This window comes from Rhinopithecus bieti, unplaced genomic scaffold, assembly GCF_001698545.2.
Source record: "Rhinopithecus bieti isolate Rb0 unplaced genomic scaffold, ASM169854v2 scaffold_3948, whole genome shotgun sequence".
Lineage (NCBI taxonomy): Eukaryota > Metazoa > Chordata > Mammalia > Primates > Cercopithecidae > Rhinopithecus > Rhinopithecus bieti.
In genome coordinates, this window is record NW_016804646.1 from 3,833,994 (window position 1) to 3,854,585 (window position 20,592).

At 42.5% G+C, this 20,592-nt stretch overlaps 1 protein-coding gene across 2 annotated transcripts in view; it reads right to left on the reverse strand.

Annotated features, from left to right (window-relative positions):
- PACRG (parkin coregulated) overlaps positions 1-20,592 on the reverse strand; it is a 600,857-nt gene that overhangs the window by 158,051 nt on the left and 422,214 nt on the right. Inside the window, exon 5 of one of the 2 annotated variants that reach the window (XM_017869561.1) lies at positions 15,584-15,724. The exons of the other annotated variant lie outside the window; for it this stretch is intronic. Within the exon in view, the coding sequence (XP_017725050.1) occupies positions 15,699-15,724 (26 nt within the window). The 3' untranslated portion in view covers positions 15,584-15,698. Of the gene's footprint in view, positions 1-15,583; positions 15,725-20,592 lie in introns of those variants that run through there. 2 annotated transcript variants of the gene reach the window in all.

Consider the following 20,592-nt stretch of genomic DNA (forward strand, 5'->3'; position numbering starts at 1 on the left):
AAAAAAAAAAAAAAAAAAAAAAAAAAAAAAACTATTGCTCAGATACATATACACAAGTGCCCAAAATATATGCATATAAGTTATGATATTGTTCTCAATAGCAAGATCCTCAAAATAACCTAATATCCATCAAGAAGGAACTGGTTACATATATGTGCAGACCTGTACAAAGGAATGCATCCAGTCTTTGAACACATGAGTACATCAGAATGCCCTGATATGGCACGTTCTGCAAGGCATCACATTACATAGTAAACCCAAACCCAACAGAACAACAGTTCACCCACTTGAAGATGTGAAAATGAATAATCCTAAATAAGGCTTTTACCAAGAATGCAAATATAGCAGGCAGATCTTGGTGGGGATTAAAAACCTTAGGCTTCCTGATGAAGATTCAACCTCTGGAGTAATGACAAATGAAGTGGAGACGGCAGGTAAGACTGAAATCCTGGAGGACCTTGAACTCCAGGCTACGGGATTGTATTGAAATGCAAAAGGTAACAGAGAGCCAAGTATACGTGGTGTTGATTACATGACCTGGAAGATGGATGTGAAGAGCAGCACATTTTCTAGTGGGACAGATGAGAGCATGGACTTTAACACACAGGTTAAATCCTGGCTTTGCCGCTTCCTAACTGTCACTTCGGGCATGGGGGAGCGCTGGGCTCCAGGTGCCTCATATTCACATAAAGTGCTTGTGAGCAAATAAAATGATATTTACAAGAAGCCTAGCAGAACGCCTAGGAAAGTAAATGCTTAATATGGTAGCTGAGGGAGAAAGGAAAGACCAGAGAGCACAGTGGGAATTCCTCCAAGAAGAGGGGGTTTTGTTCCCTTAAGCATATTCAAGGGGGGAAATTAAGCTGACTACATATTATTTTTCTCAGCAAGTTTCAGGTTCAGTAATTCTGATTGGGGTTGGAAAACTGGAAGGAAAACTGAGTTGTGGGAGCAAAATAACTGTTTAACTTAATTACTAAAATGCCTAACTTTCCTATCACGATGTCAATATTGTCATGCTGCAATTCAGGCTTCTATTAAGGTTATTTTGTTAAAATTTACTATGAAAGGTATGCCACTTATTAATTCATCAATATATTTTCATGAGTACAGTACATGAAAAGAAAAAAAGTAATTGTTCACCTAGAGGTCAAAACCTCCATTATTTTAAGTCTTGGTAACTTGCAAAACTCTGCCTGAAAATGAATACAAATAGATTTGAGTTAATTCTGTGGTAAATTAAATATCCTGGACATTAAATACACTTGACAAGACATCTTGAGGTCCAGAAAGGATGCTGGGTGGGGAACATGATTGTTGAGTCTTTGGTGATAGCTTCCAGGGGATGGATTTTATTACTCACAGATATATTTCCACTGTAGCTCCCTGATTGCTAAAATGACTGTAGAATTTTTATTAAGTTTCTTGGAAGCATTAACTCTGTCAAAATTAAGAAACCTCATCAAACTCGTGTCCAAAAAATACAAGAGATGGCAATGAATCCACATCTTGGACTTGACAGAGGACAGACCCATGCAGAGTAATGTCTTTGATATGGTTCTCCCTAGCTAATAGTGATTCCCAGACACACAGCAAAAATAACCGAAATGAAAAATAACTAAAAGTACAGAGAAGGCTAACCAACACCTGACAGGGAAAGCCAGGCTCTGTCGGAGAAGGGCTGTCAAGGAGAGAGCGGGGTTGAACGTGGGTTGTCCATCCTGGGAGGAGGAAGGAGAGGAAGTCGCAGGGGTGGAGGCAGAATGAGGGATCGGGGCCACCGAATGGGAGGGGGAGGTGTCTACCAGTGTCATGGACATCCTAGGACTGTCATCTCTGGAATTCTTCAAAGTAAAATTAGAAAACAATTTGTGGGAGGCATTCCTTTAGAATACTATTGCTGAAATGACCCGAGAGAACATTCGACACCCTTATCTTGCAGAAGAAGAACGTAGAAAGGACAAGTAATTGGGTCAATGTCACTCCTGACCTTGTAAAAGTAAATAAGATAATGTATGTAAAGAACTTACCAGAACACTCATTATATTAAATACTGAATACTGTGGCTGAGGAAGGTAGAAAAAAAATTATTGAGTATAGAATCAGGACTAAAACCCGTAATGTGAGACTCAGTCCAGTACTCTTTTCACTAGAGATTCAGTATTAGTTTTTAAAAATTGTATAAATGCAATTATAATAAGCGTAGAGCAACTCTGCCTTATAGCACATCAATTTACTTCATTTTAGCTAAAAACAAGAACTAATATGATAAATTTAGATTATAATAAATTATATTTTTTAGCTAAAAAATTATTATTTTAGCTAAAATGATTTAAATATATAAATTTTATATAACACATATAAGAAATAATAGATTAAGATAATAAATAACAGTATTTATTATTTTTAGCTACAATGAAACTTTAAACTCTTTAAACTCTAGCTAAATGTCAGACAGATGCAACATTTAAATTCTTTAAAAAGGTTACCTTATGTAACCCTTACAACAACAGTATGCAGTGACAATGTGGGCTCAGAGAAGTTCCCTAAGTTGGCTGAGGTCACACAGCCTGGAAGCAGGAGATCTGTGACTGGGCCCAGCTCTCTCACTCCAAAGCCTGTGCTCATGGCATTCAAAGCAGCTTATTCTCAAAAAATACAAAAAAGAATTGTATTTTTATTAGAGACGGGCTTTCACCATGTTGGACCAGGCTGGTCTCGAATACATGACCTCAGTTCTACTTCCAAGCAACATGATAGTGGTCTATTCAGGCAGGAAGGATCTGGATGTGCTTTCTTACATAGACCCACTGTATAATACGGCAGCATGATCAATACCTGGATTGCAAAATGGGTTTCTAAAGCTAAAGAAGGTATGTTTAGTTGGAGAGTGGTACTTAAGTCAGATTCCAAGGGCTTCCAGCACCAAAACCCTGTGCCTGCTGCAGTGTGAGGGGGTACCTGACATGTCAGAATGTGCAATATTATTTCCTAGTAATGTCTAATTCAAAAGTGCATAGTTATGTCATCTTAAGATTGCGATGTATTAGAGAAACAGTGAAATTCAGGGTTCTATTTTGCTATTACTACCTCTTCTCATTTAAAAATAATTTAAAACACAAATTTGAAATGTTGTCCTTGCTGGGCGCTTACTTCTGAATAACCACCTGGCTTGCTGTAACTTTTAATGACACACATCCTACTGTAATCCAGGTTCCCTACTTTTCTTTCCTAGGTTTTATTGCTCTTGGCTATTTGCATAAAAATGGAAGTTTTGATCTTTAAGGGTTCATCAGCTCAAATAGCTCATTCCCCCATCCTAAGATACAAGTAATGACTGGTGAAAGAGGTTTAGTGGTTCAATTCAACCAGGCATGCACAAGCAGTTACTAAAACCCATCGCTCCCTCCTCCACATCACCAGGATTGCTTTTACTGTAATTCTCCACTCAAGCCCATCTCAGTATCTTCCTCAGCCCAAACATAAATCAAGGTGGACACTCCCTATAGGTACAATTCTTAATACAGTCAGCAGCCTCATTTTACTACAGAAGCAGCAAAAACATAGGTGAAGGTCCAATCTTGGTTTCTCCATGTACCTAAGAATTTGGGAGCATTTCCCATTCCCCCAGAGCTACCACCTCACATGGTCCTGGTGAGGAATAAAAGAGGTGTTATCCATAAGGGTCTACACATGAACCCATAAATATTTTGTTTTCCCTTTCTTTCCAAGAACTGTAGATCATTTCTATGGATTCTTTAGGTCCTAATAGAAAAGTCAAGGGTTAAGCCCGTCAGCTTGGTAATGTTCATTAGTTGTCAACTAAGGAGTAAACTATACCTCATTTGTTCTTGGTCTAGTGACAACTTTCATAGTGCTATTGAACACTCAAGAAAGGTTCACTGAAGAAAATACTAACTGGCCCAAACGGTGGGGAACAGAACATAAGGAACGTAAGGAATGATAGTATCCTCCAAGCCGAGTGCTTGTGGCTTCGTTTGATCCACTAGCGGTGTAGTAAAGTGAAACATCGGTTCGTGTCCTTTTTCATTCTGAGAAGTGGCTGTTGACATCCTCAGCTGGCTGGATAACTATTCTCATATCAGTGTGAGAGCAAGCATGGACCCCAGGAGCAGCCCACGAGCTCTGCAGCCTAATGTGCGTTCACCCACCCATCCCACTGACATTTGTAATTCACTATGCCTGGTGCTGGGGATGCAGCAACAGGGCAGACGAGTTCCCTGTTTGCGGGGAGCTCTGCTGGTAACCAGCAAGGTTCAATAAAGAGGGAGAGGTGACATGAGAGATGTGGGTGTAGGGACAGCGAGCACCTAGAGGGAGTGAACATTTCCACCTCGGAGGGTAGGTCCTAGGAGGCATTGCAGAGGTGGTGACTTGGGAATGGTCGTGGTAGCTGAGGGAAGGGAAGGCCACGCAAGGCTGAAGAGCAGAATTAGTAGACACAGAGGCAGTCCCACTGTTATGGAGCAAATGCCAGTGGTTTCTTGAATGTAGGCGCCACTGGACACGGGACGGAGGATGGAGAGCATTATCCCCAGATGGGAAGTTTGGACTTTACTCCACAGGTAGTAGTTAGTAATTGTCAGTAGGAGAAGAGACATGTTTTAGGAAGGTCACTCCATGGTGTGGTAGACAGAATATTCTGCCCACCACTGCCAAGATGACCATAACCTAATTCCTGGAACCTGTGATTATGTTGCATTACATGACAAAAGGGACTTTGCAGACATGCTCACATTAAAGACCTTCAGATAGGGAGATCCTTTTGGATAATCTGGGTGGATTAAATGTCATCATGATGGTCCTTAAAGTGGCAGAGTGAGGCACAAGAGTACAGCTAGAGATGACATGAAAAACGGTCAGGGAGATGCAATGTTGCTGGCTTTGAAGAAGCTGGCTTTGAAGGGGCCCACAAGCCAAGGAGTGAAAGCTGGAAAAGGCCAGGAAACAGGCTTTCCAGCAGAGCCCCAGGAGGGGACACGGGTCTGCAGATACCTCAATTTTAGCCCTGTATGACATATGTGGACTTCTGCACTATTGAGCTGTAAGATAATAAATTTCTGCTGTTTTAGGCCCCCAACTCTGTAAATTGGTTTTGGCAGCAATAGAAAATAAATACAAATGGTTCGGGGAGGACTGAAGTGAGAGGGGGCATGGCTCCCAAGGAGAGAGCTCCTCAGTGGGAACCCAGGCAGCAGCGGTGGAAGGGGAGGGAGTCACGGGGCACGGGACTCGTAGGGAGACCGCTCAGATGGGACCTGTGGCACACTGGGCTGGAGTGCTGGTACAGGAGAAGGGCGAAGAAGAGTCTAAAACGGCCCCTAGGCTCCTCTGGTGCTCAGGGCTGGAGAAGCGATGTAGGAGGAGGAGCAGGCTTGGGGAAGATGAGAGTTTAGCTTTAAACATGTTGAGCGTGACCTTGAGGCTTTTAGGAACAGATAACTCAATATATAGGTCTGTGGCTCAGGCAAACTGAAATTTCGGAGTCATGAGCTTAAAGGCGGTGGCTGAAGCCTAGAGACTGACTGACAGCCCTGATGGAGAAGGGGCTGCAGGAGCCAAGAGCCAGAGGAGACCACGGCAGCTCAGGTCCCCTGGGAGAAACATTCCAAAGGCAGCTTTCCGCACAAGGCGGTGAGGGTTTCCACAGGAGAGTGCTGCCAAGGGCCCCTCGGCCTGTCTCGGGGCTCAGGGAAGAGTTCTTGAAGGAGACAATACTTAGCTTGAATCCTGAAGGACGAACTTGGAGAAAAGAGGGGAAAGGACACTCCAGACGGAGGGAACAGCATATAAAAAGACCCCTGAACAGCACCGTGTGTGCAGAGATCTAGAGGCGGCTGAGAAGGCTAGCAAGTAAACCAAGAGGATATGCGTGGGTACAAAGGTAGATCAGCCATCAGAATCTTATCTTCAGTCGGAGTGGGGTTGGGACAGGATAGAGACTCAGCTAGGGCTTCTGAAATGGGCATGAGATTTACAGTCAGTTGAGTGGATTTATAATGATATTGAAAATGAAATTTTAAAGGTACAGATCAGAAATATTTTAAATGAACTTCTTAGTTTCTGATGCTTAAAGTAGTTGCAGGTAACTTTTCCTGTTGCATGGCCTTAATGATGACACGGCACTCAAAAAAGGTTTCTAGAGATTACAGAAAGATCAGTAGTTGAATCTGGGCATCCTCTAACCATCAGACAATAGGGCCTCTCACTCTCAGAACACAGGAGACTTGTCCCAATGCAGGGCTTTTGCCCTAGGCCAGCCAGGCTTTTCTCTCCCCAACTTCCCATACCTACATTTTACTCATTATTCAAAGTGCAGCTCAAATGCCATCTCCCTCCGGAAGTGTTCCCTGATCTCTCGAGTTGGAACGACCCTCCCGGCTTCATGGAGGGGCGAGCCTCCTCTTCACTGGGCTCATCTGTAACTTCCTAGCCCAAGGTACCACTCAAGGGCAGAGGAAGCAGAAGTATCTTTGGAAGGGGGGCTCAGGAAGGGTCTTTCATGCCTGTTTGGGCATTCACTGGATGTCCAAAGGGGAAGTCACATTAGGATAGCAGCCTTTGCACCAGTTGATTTGAGAGTTTTGTATAGAAGAGAGGTATGGGGAGAAAGTGGAAAGTAGGAAGAAATAGTGAAAAATTAATTCAATAATCTAGGTGTGAGGACTTTGGAGGCCGAGGATAAGTCATTTTGCATTGTGAGTTAATGTCTCTACGTATGCCGTGTTTTTTTCCCCACATTTAATTTTTAAAAAGTGCTCATCTCCTCTAAGGTAGTAACTTCACTCCCAGTGCTTCAGAGATAAGAGCGTTGGGCTTGTTTTGTTGATGTGATAGTTTCAGCATGTCACATGCAGGTGGCCAGAGGACACAGACCATGTATGTGTGAGGCATGTGGTTCTTGCTGTAGTTGCCTGATCAAACACAGATGCTCAGTTAACTTTAAATTTCACATAAACAACAAAAACATTTTTAGTATAAGTATGTCTTAAATATTTCATGATACATACTTATATTAAGAAATTATTTCTGGCCGGGCGCAGTGGCTCAAGCCCGTAATCCCAGCACTTTGGGAGGCCGAGACGGGCAGATCATGAGGTCAGGAGATCGAGACCATCCTGGCTAACACAGTGAAACACCGTCTCTACTAAAAATACAAAAAACTTGCCGGGCGAGGTGGCGGGCGCCTGTAGTCCCAGCTGCTCAGGAGGCTGAGGCAGGAGAATGGCGTAAACCCAGGAGGCAGAGCTTGCAGTGAGCTGAGATCGCGCCACTGCACTCCAGCCTGGGCGACAGAGCGAGACTCTGTCTCAAAAAAAAAAAAAAACAAAACAAAGAAATTATTTCTTATTCATGTGAAATTCAAATTAACTGGGTATCCTGTACTTTTCTTTGTGAAATCTGACAGGTCTACATAGCACATGAGTCTAAGAGCAACACCCAGGCACAGAATGGAGTGATTTCTGGCAAATCAGTGTGGCTTATTTAATTCCTTTTCTCCCCTGTAGTTTTCCAATCCTTTTGTCTGTCTCAATACTGGGGACGCCAGGATTCCTCTGGAAAGCCGCCTCACTTAGGATTCTATGCTGCCAGGAGGAAGGGTCTATGACCTTTAAGATGAACTCTCAGATCGTCTCCTGGAGCTGCCAAGACAGCCCCTTAGCTAATGTCCAACCTAAATATCTCGACTGCTGGCCATTTTCCTCATGATTCCTGCAGTGGCACTGGCAGACGAAGGATTACGCAGTACCCACAAGAGCCTTTTATAGCCACATCGTAGGCACCTATCATGTTGCCTCTCGATCCTTCTGTTTGGCTGAGCAACCCTGGGCATGTCCAGCTCCACGGGGGAGGCTGTATCAGGGCTGGCTATTAAGGGCACCCCAATTCTTGTCATCCTGATGCCAGAAGGATCCCAGTTCTGAGACTGGGACATCCCTCCTGGGAAAAGGAGATATTAAAACCCTCTTTCCACAGACTCTTAAATGCTGTCCTTCCTCCAGAGGCACATGACTGTCAGTGCAAAGTCACTGCTGTTCTTCCTCTTGGGGTCTCACAGCTTTTGGATTCTGACCATTGCTAGGAATCATTGTTTTCTTCTTTCCAGACTGTACACCCCACAGAGCCTTACATTGCAGCAGGAGCTGGCGGTTTCGAGGGAGAAAGACTCATGCATTTTACACTCAATAGCATAGTGTTGATGTGTCATGAAATAGTTGGCTCTTCTTTCAGTCTTACTGTTTTCGCTTATCAAAACCTCTTCATCTTTTTCCCACACTAAATTTAATTGGTTTCTTTCTTAGTTTGTATTTATAGGATTATTACTGTTCAAGACACTACTTCTCATTTATCTTTATTGACTTCCACTGTGTTTAATTGAGTCATCCATCCAATTCGGTTGTATCATTTTGGATGCTTCAAATTGTCAAGTGAAATGGAATGTAAACCAATGTAAAAAATTCCCCTTTTAGAAACTCCAAGAATTCACATGACTACACAGGAATCAGTGACAAAATTCACCGCTTTTGTGTTTTCAAATATATTACCTCATATTGCCTGTTGAATAAATTGGAAAACAATTCTCAAAGTAGCATTTTAATAAAAACACGTCTAAAATATAAATCTCCCAATGGAATTTCCAGAATAAGGTGGATGAATGAAACAGAAGCACTGAAAATGTGCAGGGGGATCCAGGGGTACGTGCCCCTTGCCTCGCAGGGGAATCCAGGGGTGCTCGCCCCCTCCCTCGCAGGGGGGTCCAGGGGTGCGTGCCCCTTGCCTCGCAGGGCACCACACCATTGTAAGAGTAGAGTTTATGGATCAGATCGAAGATACGAAACTATTGGTATCATCTGTGTTAGTCATAAAGACTAAAAATTCCTGACTCTACTTTCGTGCTTAAAGGATAAGTTTCAATCTGAAGATTTTTTTTTTTTTAAACAATCATTACTCAGGATAGAAAAGTTTCTACCCAACATTTAAATACAAACAAAAATTATTCGATATCGAAATTTGTCTACACATATTGTAAATTGTTTCCATTTTCCTTTATTGTCCTTTAATGATCTCATCAAGAGTGCATAATTAGTTCACTAGACTGCAGAACACTGGCCCTCCCCTGAAGCAGCCGAGCAGAATTGTTCACTAACCCTTTTCCCCTCCGGAGCTCACCACTGTTAATGGGCCGTGTTCAGGAGGGAGAATGCTGGGAGACCCATCGTTAGAGAAAAAGTTTGTGATCTCTGCCTTGAAGCAACACTTGAGGGACCATCATAGCTTGCACTGACTTATAAAAGGAAGATTTTTCAAAACCACTTTGCCAGTGTCAGTTAATAATGGCTTTTGATGCCTTCCAATATTGCTGTAAGCTGCTAGGCAGGCAGATTTTGGTGCCAATTTTCCTTCGTCTGTACATATCTCTTGAAATGCCCTTGTAAGAAATAGAATGTAGATCCAATGATAAGTTAGGAATGGAAATCTCAGAACTGAACTAAGGATGACAGTCATATCAATAGTTAAACTTTGGGGTCCTTCCTATGTTCTAGGCTTTGTTCTATGAGGGCAAAATAGAAACAGGTGGTTTTAAAATGTTGCTGAGGGCTCTAGATGTGTTAAATTAGTCAAGGGAGACATCAAGATCAATCTCTTGGGCATTTTGGCTCTAATTAATATACAAATTTATGTTACATTAGAACAAATGATCAGTTCAAGGTGTAATTCAAAGACCCCAGATGTACCAGGATTTCAACAGAAGTTTGTGCATTTTCTGTTAATTTAAAGCATTGAAACCATAGAAGCATTTTCTTCTAAAATAGCCACTTAATGTCCCAAAATATAATTTCCTTTTTCTCACTAATTAGTTAAAGATGAAATAATGCTTGAACACTTCATAATCTTAAATTCACAATATTTTACTTAATTAAAATAGGTTAATTTAGAAAAATAATTGGCAATTGCTAAAACCTCTAATGCTGATGAGAATTGAGCTGGAAGCATTCTTTCATCACAAATTGGTACTTAAAATATAAAGTTCTGCACACAGCTGGGAAGTGCCATTGTAATTTAGCACTTATGTTCAGTAGCTATCATTAAACCAAACAAACTGAAATTAAAGAGAAAAGAAAAACAGTGGATTTAAGAAGACATATTTGGGGTGGAATCTAAGGGCTCAAAAGTATACATAGGACCTTCTAAGCATTTGTTAGGAAGTGCTTGCTATGCAGCATATCAGAAAATTTCTAATACATTGATTGATTTCATGCCTCATTCTAGACATACGGCTTTGATAATATTTAAGTTCCATTAAAAAATTAAGCTATATAAATGATAGTCCTTGGAACAAAGGATAAATTTTAACGGGTAAACTCAAATTTTATTCATGATTTTAAAAGTAAAGTCATTTATGTGACTGAATTCAAGCTTACTAATGCTGATTTAAAGAAAGGTGAGATAATTGTGTCTGGAATAAGCAAACCATGGATTTTGCACATTCTCCTATTGAAGATAAATAACAAAATGTCTCTCTGAAATTCCATACAACATAGCACCGATTCATGTTAATCTGCAGGAACACCAAAGTAAAACACATCCTTTGGAGGCCTTATTTGTTTAGTGGGAGGCTGTCTTTCTCAGGACTGGAACAAAAGCCTGCCAATGAGGATGGGAACATATGCAGACATCGTTAAGTGTGTGTTGCTGGGTAGGTTAGGGGGAGGCATTCCATTCTATACTATGGAATTTCCTCTCACATTTTCTCCTTGGTAACACGTTACAAAACATAGGATTTTAAACAACAGTCTAAAGAGCAAAGAATTAAAACAACAACAACAGCAAAACCAAGATCCAGTCCCACAAATGTTTCATTCTAGTGGAGTACAATGGTGACATTTCAGCTCCACCAAATAAGTCTTTAAAATAAATATTCTTTACGTTCTTTTGCAAATAAAAGTCCAAAATATATGTCAAATTGCAGTCATGTTAAAGCAAATCGGGTGTTTTCATTTTCATGTCTTCTTTGAGATGTAAAAGTTTAAAAAATCCATACAGTATTTACTTATGATTCTTCATCAAAATAAAGGAATTTGATGTATTTCAATCTTAAGAGATTTACTTTTAAAAGAAGGTCAGAAACTGGTTTTTGAAGTTCCAGGGCAGAGCAAACACCCCAAACCAGTAATAGTATAGACAAAACCCAGCACAGAATACAGTACCCTTGGTCATGATTTCCAAAACTTATAATTTCAAAAATTTTAATTTAGCCAGTATTTCTTTGCCACCTACTGCTCGCCTTTCAGTAGTCTAGCGACCTTCAAGACAGATGGATCCAGATTTCACTGGTCAAAGCAGTCACTACCAAGCAGCCTAAGCCCAATGTATAGTTACAAGTGCTGGGCTGAAATCTTAACCCGGATGTGGGTAGGAACACAGAGGGAGCAAATAATTCCACGGGTTTTCCTGTTCTCAGAGGGCAAGAGGCAGGGAACTTGAGCCTGGAAGGATTCTTGAAGAAGGTGGTATTGAATTGACTTTGAACTCCCGTGGCTGGGAGATGTTCCCTGCAGAGAAAAGAAGGACAAGAGAAACGGGGGCATGGAGACGGCCCCAAGGTCAAGGGACAGAGAGTGGTCCAGTGTGAGCACAGGCGAGGGAGCAGGAAGGTAAGGTCCCAGAGGGACAGAAGCCTGTAGAGGAGGATCAGAGCCAGCCAGTGGCCGGCCTGGTGTGTCCTGCTGGGATCTGACAAGTGGGGACAGCATTAACTCCTACCTAGAACTTGTTTAGCTCCGGGATGCCCTTGGGGCATAATTTATATAACATACTGAATCCTCACAGCACTCTCGTATCAGCTAGGTATGATCGCTACCCCTTTGCATAGATCACCAAACTGAGGCACAGGTTGAGAAACACGTGGTGTTACTTGGGAGGAGGTGGCAGACCTCCACAGCCTGCGAGGTAGAGGCCGCTCCGGCGTCAGGAAGTACATGGCCAGTTTGCGGGTTGAGGGTCAGGGAGAGGACCAGCAACAGGAATACCATTGAGGAAACCATCCAAAGAAGGATTGAACTAAGGCACAGCTAGACAGTCACTCAGGGAAAATTAAAAACGCGGAACTTTCAACTGTGTCATCTACAGAGTGGGGAGTCCCAGGGCGGGAGGAGTCCCAGGCATCCCTGAGTTTCCTAAAGAAATGGAAATGAGACCGAGTTTCCCGATAAGCCAACGGGAGCAACACGACCCAGGTGGGAAGCGCAGGGTGGGAAGGAGGATCTGCGCTGCTAGCAGGGAGGCCTGCACGGTGGATCCGATCCGCAGCAGGGGCTCCAGGCTGGCCCGGGGTGGGAGGAGACAGCTTCTGGAGCTCACAGGTGTTGGGTTGGGGCTGCGGGTCTGGGGTGCGCAGGACAGGAGTGCCCAGAGGGCGGAGGCTGCGCGGGCACCACCCGCAGCGCGGTGGAGGGAGGAGAAGGGGCCTGCAGGGAGGCTCGCGGGGTCGTGGAGTCGGAAGCCCTGGAGGCTGGAGACGCTGCTGCTTTAGGGAGAAGTTCCAGCTCGCCGTGGATAGAAAAGTCCACGGAAAGGGAGGAGACTGGGCTTTCATCAGAAGGCTGTGTTCTCCAGGGTTTGCAGGGAAGGAGGGCGAGGCCGCACACAGAGGTGGCCTGGCTTTTCACTTTTTAAATCTTCCGGGTGGAGACTTCAGCAAGGAGGGCAGACAGGCCAGTACGCTGGGAAGGATGGAAGGGGGAGCCGGCCGGAGCCTTGGGGAGAGAGGCCTGGGGAAGGCCGGGCCTGGGAAGGGGCCAGCGCCCGCGGGAGGCGGCCCCTCCGGAAGCTCTGCAGCAGAAGGAGGGCGTGAGGACACCGGGCTGGCCTGCACTGTGCGGAAGGGGAGGTGACAGCGAGGGGTCGGCCCGTGGGAGGTGGCAGAGCCGGGGCAGGAGTTTCAAGTAAGGGGAAGGAAGCCAGCCAGGGCCCGGCGGGGCCTAGAAACCGTTTCCTCCTAACAGAGCCAGTCGACAGTGACACAATTCCCTCCAGCAGGGCCTGGCTGTTTTCAACAGACATCAGGGACATTTTTTTTCCCCCTGCCATAGATTTTTCACAAAACCCTCATTCATTTCCACAAGAACACTGTGCATGGATCACTGGTCCGTTGTGCGGCAGCCAGTTATGGGCTGGTGCCAAGTGTAAGTTACCAGTGGCCCTGGAATCTCTCATTGCAGTTGCACAGACAGAGCACGTCCACGAGAGAGGAAGGTATTTCCACTGTTAGGAGCTGCCTAGGGTCTGTGTGCTGTATGTTCTCGCATGTTCCATCTCACGCAGAAATAAACACGCAAAGTTGAAGTCAGATGGGAAAGAGCTGGAGAGGAGCTAGCTACTGTGCAGAGAAAAGCTGTGTCACTGGGACCGATTTTCCATATTCGAGTGTCATCCTGCAGTGGAATACTGGGTATGCCACCATTGGAGTCTGAACGGGAATGTATGGATGTTGCGGTGCCATTGCCCTGTTCTTTCATAAAGCAGTGTGTTCTCAAGGGAAGGGTGGTGGGCTTCCATGCAGCTCTCTGGCTAGAAATGTTTTCTGTGTGAGATGCTAACCTGCCCGTGATGGCCGGATGTAGCCTGCACACATTATACCAGGCTCCAGGATCGCGCCTTTCAGTGAAAGTTTGCATTGCATCTGTCCCTTTTTATATCAAATTTAAATGAATTATTCAATGAAAAAAATGTAAAACTATTCCTATGGTACATAATACATACCAGACACTGTTTTCAGTACAGTGGGAGGGCACAGAGGTGACTGATGTGAAAACTCTCCTTGAAAGACTGCCTCCAATGGCCATGGATGCTCAAAACACTCAGGCTGCCAATTTGCATCATTAAAGAAAAATCTGGTAAGAATAACCGCCCCCCACACATACTATAAGCATCTGAGACTTAGTGCAAATTTCTAACATGTCTGCAGGTGGATTACAGCAGACATCGTCTCGTCCCCAGAGTGAGTTTTCTGCCTAATTTCCTATTTTCAGCGGTATCAACCAGGTAATGAGTATTAACCAAATGTCTACTGTGTAGAAGAAATGTATGAGGCAGCACGGAGGATTGAAAGGAGCATAAAATGCTGAAGAAACAGGCAGTGCATGAGTCTCTGTGAGTCCATTTCTATTCTGGTTGGTAAAGAAAGGTGCTAGAGGGGCATTGACAAGGGGATAACGTCTTCCCCGGGGCTGGGAGGTGTGAAGCGTGGCTGGGATGGCGAACGGCCCAGTGTGCCCGAAAAGAAAGGCTGTGCGAGAAGAAGGTCTAGGAGGACAAAACTCATATATTATGGAAGGCTGTAACTCACAGGCTCAATACTTTTTATTTCCTTCTGAGGAACACTTGCTAACTATTGGTGATTTGGGGGAAGACATGTGATAAAAGGTGGGTTTTAGGAAAGTGAGATATGAGGGAGGTGAACATGAAACAAGATTGGTGAGTAGAGCTTCAAAGAAAACGTTATAGTCAGAATAGAATAGAAAGAACTGCCATGTGATCCCTGGAATTTGTTAGGAAATTCTCTATTTCTTGCAAGACTGGAGACACTGGGATGGCAACCCAGCTTCTGAGTCTCAGCTCATTCATCTCTAAGTTGGGCATGGCAACCCTGCTTGTATAGTCAGATTTTATGAGGATTAAACAAATAAGAAAAGCACATTGAAAATAAATATATTACATCCTATAAAAATACTACATTTTCATCTTTCTATATTCACAAAATAAATATATGTGTGTTCAATGATGCATCCATTTGTAATGCTCACATTCCTTCCTTTAATTTGGATCTTAGACATTTTTGTAATTCTATACATTGAACTGTGTGGAACATATGGGCGGAGTTCAGTACGTGGTCCTAAACCAATCAGAGAAGGACACTGACCCCGCACGCTAATGAAGGAGTATAGGACGTCCTCAAGTAACTATCACAGGAGTTGAGGCTGATAAACTTCCTAAGGAGTATTCAGCTACCCGCAAAGGATGATCAGAAGAGAACTGACAGCATCCATGGGCTAACAGAATGGAAAGGGATGAGCAATGTAGAAGCATGGCAAAACGAGAGTTAATCAACTCCCACATGCTGTGGTCTGACCATGCGCAAGGTGGCATAATATTGCCTACATTTTTAGAGGAATATTGTGAAAATGAATAGGATATTATCTCCAAAACAATTAGAGATGTTTGGACCAAAGCCACCATGAGGAAAATTCAAGTTTATCATTTCTGAAAAGACATTTAAAAACATGTTAGTTTGTAAGGCAAAATACAAGAGCAGATTGAACTTAAAAGATGTTATTAGATCCTTTGTGGAGGGAGGTTGAACACCCCATGTAAACAGAAACCATTCATATTACTATTATGAAAAGCTAACAGAGAAGTATGAATAGGATGAAGCCATTTTATTTACCTGTGACAAGAAGAGAAGACCATCTAATAAGGTGGAACAAAAACACAACATACAATCTCAGGATTTTCTAGAAAAAAGTAGAGTTTTTTTTTCCTTCAGACAATATGTTACACATATGGCAAGTTTCTTAGCTTGATAAACATCCACAAGTAGATAGCTTGGAGACAGATGGGAGTTTCACGACTTTGTCTTATTAATTTCCGTACCATTAGACTGAATAATTCACAGTTCAGATGATCAGCTTGACTTGTGATTCTGAAAATCAACAGAAGGCATCAGGGTAAGTGACCAAGGGTAGGAATGAAAATATCTCCATTGCCCTTGGTAACTGCTTGCTGTGGTCAGGAAGTGGTGGCGAAGGCCAAGTCTTGGGATTCCAGAAATGGACGCAAGGCTACTAACGGCATCTCCTGGTCATTAATGTGTGTCATGCACAAAGATTTATAAAAGAAAGAGGAAGAGGGAGAACGGAAGAGTGATGGTCTGGTACATAAGGCTTTTTGGACTTCCAAAGAGTCAGAAGAACTAAACAGAAGGGAGAAGACAACAGTAGAAGAAGGGAAAGCAATAAAATGTGACTGCTACCTACACAAAACTGAAATTCAATCATTTTAAGGTTTTCACCACCAGAGACGTAATACATGTTAAAAAGGTTACATTCATAAATGAAGGCAGAGCCAGCAGCTCTCTCTCCTGCACCGCCTCTCATCTTACCCTACAGGTCTCCTTCTCCTCTCCCATCTCCAGTAGGCGTCACTGCACCCTAGACACACCCAATGCCAGGCCAGGGCCTTCTGCTAATGTAGGTAAGTGACCTCTAACAGAAAATGGGATTCAACTGTAGGAGTAAAGATCAACAACCAAAACTTCCATGCCCATCATCCCAGCTGGTTCAGAGGACGGATTAACCACTCCAGGTACTGACGCTTTCTGGTCTTTGTGGCAGGGCTGTCCTGTGCAGTGTAGGATGTTTAGCAGCATGCCCGGCCTTTACCCACTGGAAGCCAGTACTGTATCCCCACCCTCACTGGGAGCACCCAAACATCCCCTGGGAGGGAAAATCATCCCAGCTTGAAAACCAGTGTTCTGCTTAGGACAGGAAAACAAGTGCTGTGGATAGGAAAAGGTAACCTAATGATTGCAGAATTATTGCCACTTCTGGACCTAGGGGGAATATGACACATTTTATTTATAGTTGATGGAAGATGTAGACAGGAAAATGTACACTGCATGACTAGGGTTGATGATTATACAAAAAGTAACAACAAATGCTGGTGTAGTTCCTGGCACTCTAGCTCACAAATCACTTTGATTTACATTGTCTCATTTAATCCTCATTACACTGTGAAAAGAAATATACAACCTCCAGTTTATGAACGAGAAAAGGCTTGGAGCGATCAAATGATTTGTCTAAGATGTATGATTTAGCTGGAAAGCGACAGACCAGAATCAAACCAAGGTCTTCAGACTCCAGACTCTGGGCTCTTTTCACAAATTGTCTCTCACGGCAGGTTGGGTGGGACCAGTGATCTCCAAGCCAGAAGTCACTGGGATGTAGCATCAATAGCAGTAAACCTCAGAGCTGAAACATGAAGCATGAGCTACCTTTCAACATCAGCAGGGCTCAGAGGGGATGGGGAAAAGAGGGCAGGAGGGGTCCCCAATCTCTGTACCTGCTCTAGTCTTTCATTATGAAAGTCATCCCTGCAGACACAACTCCTCTGTTTTTTTCAAACTTTACATCTGTCCCTGATGTTACCGCCTGGAGCTCACTAAACCAAAGGGATGCAGGGGATGCAGAGAGAAAAATGCTTATATCTGTACTTACATGTTTTTTTTTTTTCTTTTGAAACAGAGTCTCGCTCTGTTGCCCAGGCTGGAGTGCAGTGGCGTGATCTTGGCTCACTGCAACCACCACCTCCCAGGTTCAAGTGATTCTCATGCTTCAGCCTCCCAAGTAGCTGGGATTACAGGCGCATGCCACCACACCCAACTAATTTTTGTATTTTCAGTAGAGATAGGGTTTCACCATATTGGCCAGGCTGGTCTCGAACTCCGGACCTCAGGTGATCCACCAACCTCAGCCTCCTAAAGTGCTGGGATTACAGATGTGAGCCACTGAACCTGGCCTGCATTTACCTTTAACATCATCCTTTACAATTTTTATTCTTGTGTTTTCATTATAAAAATGTTAGTACTATAATATACATTACATATTACTAATACACATCATTGCAGTAATATAACATGTGTGTGTGCGTGCATGTTGCTTTTCATGCATAATTTTTTAAACTGCTGCAGTGAGTGCATGGTCAGCTAAAAGATTTAAAAACTACTTTTCCTTCCTTTTTTTTTTTTTTTTTTTTTTTTTGAGACGGAGTCTCGCTCTGTCTCCCAGGTTGAAGTGCAGTGGCATGATCTCAGCTCACTGCAACCTCTGCCTCCCAGGTTTAAGCTAATTTTCTCCCCCAGCCTCCCGTGTAGTTGTAATTACAGGCATGCACCACCACACCTGGCTAATTTTTGTATTTTTAGTAGATACAGGGTTTCACCATGTTGGCCAGGCTGGTCTCAAATTCCTGACCTCAAGGCCCACCTCAGCCTCCCAAAGTGCTGGGATTACAGGTGTGAGCCACAGTGCCCAGCCTAAAAACTACTTTTCAAAAAAGATTTGCAAGTATGAAAAATATCCAGTTGGAAACATCATTCAACTCAAACTCAACAAGTTCCCACAATGACCTCTTGGTCTTTCCTCCTCGTCCCCTCTCAGGATCTCTTTGCCCTGAGTTTCCCACCCACCCAGGAGGCCCAGCCCTGGCACTGGAGGTGGATTCTTCTCTCTGCCTCACTTCCTTGCTGACATCGCCCAGGCCTGTTGATTTCTCAACCACACAACCTGACCAAATAGGGCTATCCTTAGAATGGAAGTTTAGTTCAATATCAAAAAAGTATTATTGTGATTTAACAACTATATATGTACACACAGAGTAACTATATGAATTGTATGTTACGCATTGGCAAACATTCTGAGAAGGGGTCTGAAGGACTTCCCGGGCTGTCCAAGCACTGCGTAGCACAAACAAGGGCAAGAACTCTGCGCTAAAGCAACAAGCAGACTTCTGATATTGTTGTTGCCGAGATCACAGGAATAATAATATTAATTCATAAGCCACTGCATACATATTGCTTCACTGAATCCTCACTACAACGTGTGAAATAAAACCTCTACTTATGCTTTGGAAACCATGAAGCAATGATGGACACCATCATCAAGCTGAGACACCTTTCCCTTCGTGGTTTCCTAAGAGTTTCCATCAGGAGAAGGTGTTGAGGTGTTTTATTTTTATTTTTTAATACACTTTTCAATATGGAATAGTATTAGATTTACTAATACTAAGAGTTGCAAAGATAGTACGGAGAGCTCTCTGCATCCGTCACCCAGTTTCTCCAATGTTAATATCTTGTATTACATCTTATATTTGTCAAAGCTAAGACATCAACTTTAACAGATTCCTTTTAACTAAGCTTCAGGTATTATTGGGATTTCACCAGTGTTTCCACCGCTGTCCTCTTTCTGTTTCGAGATTCCACCAGGATACAGCCCTGCGTTTAGTTATCAGGTCTCCAGAGTTTCCTCTGTTCTAGGATGGATTCTTAGTCTTTATTTTTCATGATCTCCAGAATTTTGAGAAATACTGGCCAGGTATTTTGTAGAATTTCCTCAGTTTGGGTTTGCGTGATGAGTTTTTCACCATGAAGTTGGGGTTCCATTTTTTATGGAGAGAATGTTACAGGATGCCGTGCGCCTTCTCAGACCACCATAGCAAGGCTCTGGGAACTCAGGGATCACGTCCATTCCAAGGACAGTCCTACTTCATCCTGATCTATTAGAATTGTTTTAATATGACAACATGTTACTTAGGACTTTTGCAATTATGTTCACGTATTTTCCATCTTTGGCTCTCATGAGTTATCCTACCTTCTTCAATTCTTCTTTTTCAGTTCTCCGGAACAGTTTGAGAGAACGAAATGATATTTAAATACTTAGAAAAAATTGATTGTAAAATGAACTGGGCATGTGGCTTCTTTTTGGTGGGGAAGCTTTTGATTACTTATTCATTTTCTTTAATGTTTATTGGTTTATTTTGGGTTTCTATTTTTTGGTAACTTATATGTTTCTAGTAAATTATTTCTTTCAACTAAATTCCGAATTCATGTGCATTGATTTATAAATGAATTACTGTTTACTTGTGACTTTTTTCTTGTGCTCATTCTTGGTGAAACGTGTATTTTATTTGCTGTTTCAAATAACCTGGTTTTGTTTTGCAGATCCTCTTTACCGTTTCCTTGACATCTATTTCATGAATGTTTGCTCTTTGTTTACTTCTGTTTTTGTTGCATTTACCTTTTTGCTCACTTTCTAATTCTTAAATTGAATGGCCTACATTTATTTTCAATCTAGTGCTTTAGCTTATGAATTATAAATTCATTTCAAACACTATACTTTTAGTTGTACTTTTTTTAGTTGCTAGAGAATATCATTTGAATAATATGAATTATTTAAATTTGTTGAAATTTTAACCTTCTTCATGGTCAATTCTGTAAATGTTCTAGGAGCATACAAAGGACTATCACTACTGGGTACAGAATTCTCTATATATCAAAACTCACCTGTTAATTTTCTTACTAAAAAATCATTCATATCTTCAGTAATTTTTTATTTGATCTGTTAGAGTTATGCTCCTTTACTTTTTGGATTTGTCCAATTTTCTTATAATTCTGTTAGCTTTTACTTTATATATTTCTGCTATATTATTAGGATAATATGGGATCATGATTTTTATGTCATTTTGGTGGATTTTGCTTCTTCTTATCCCCCTCTTTTCTCTAATAATGCTTTTTTTTATCTGATCTTATTATTACTCCGTATGTTTCTTTAGCTTAATACGGACTTTTCATTTTTTTCTTTAAATCTTTTAGCATGGTTTTAGGTATGGAAATTCCAAAGTGATTAAATATTTTTATCTTTCTCCCAGATAAAACAAAAGCTTTGGCTGATGACTGAAAACTCCTCTGACATCCTGCCATTGTTGTCTGGAATATTAGTTTGGCTTTTTTTTTTT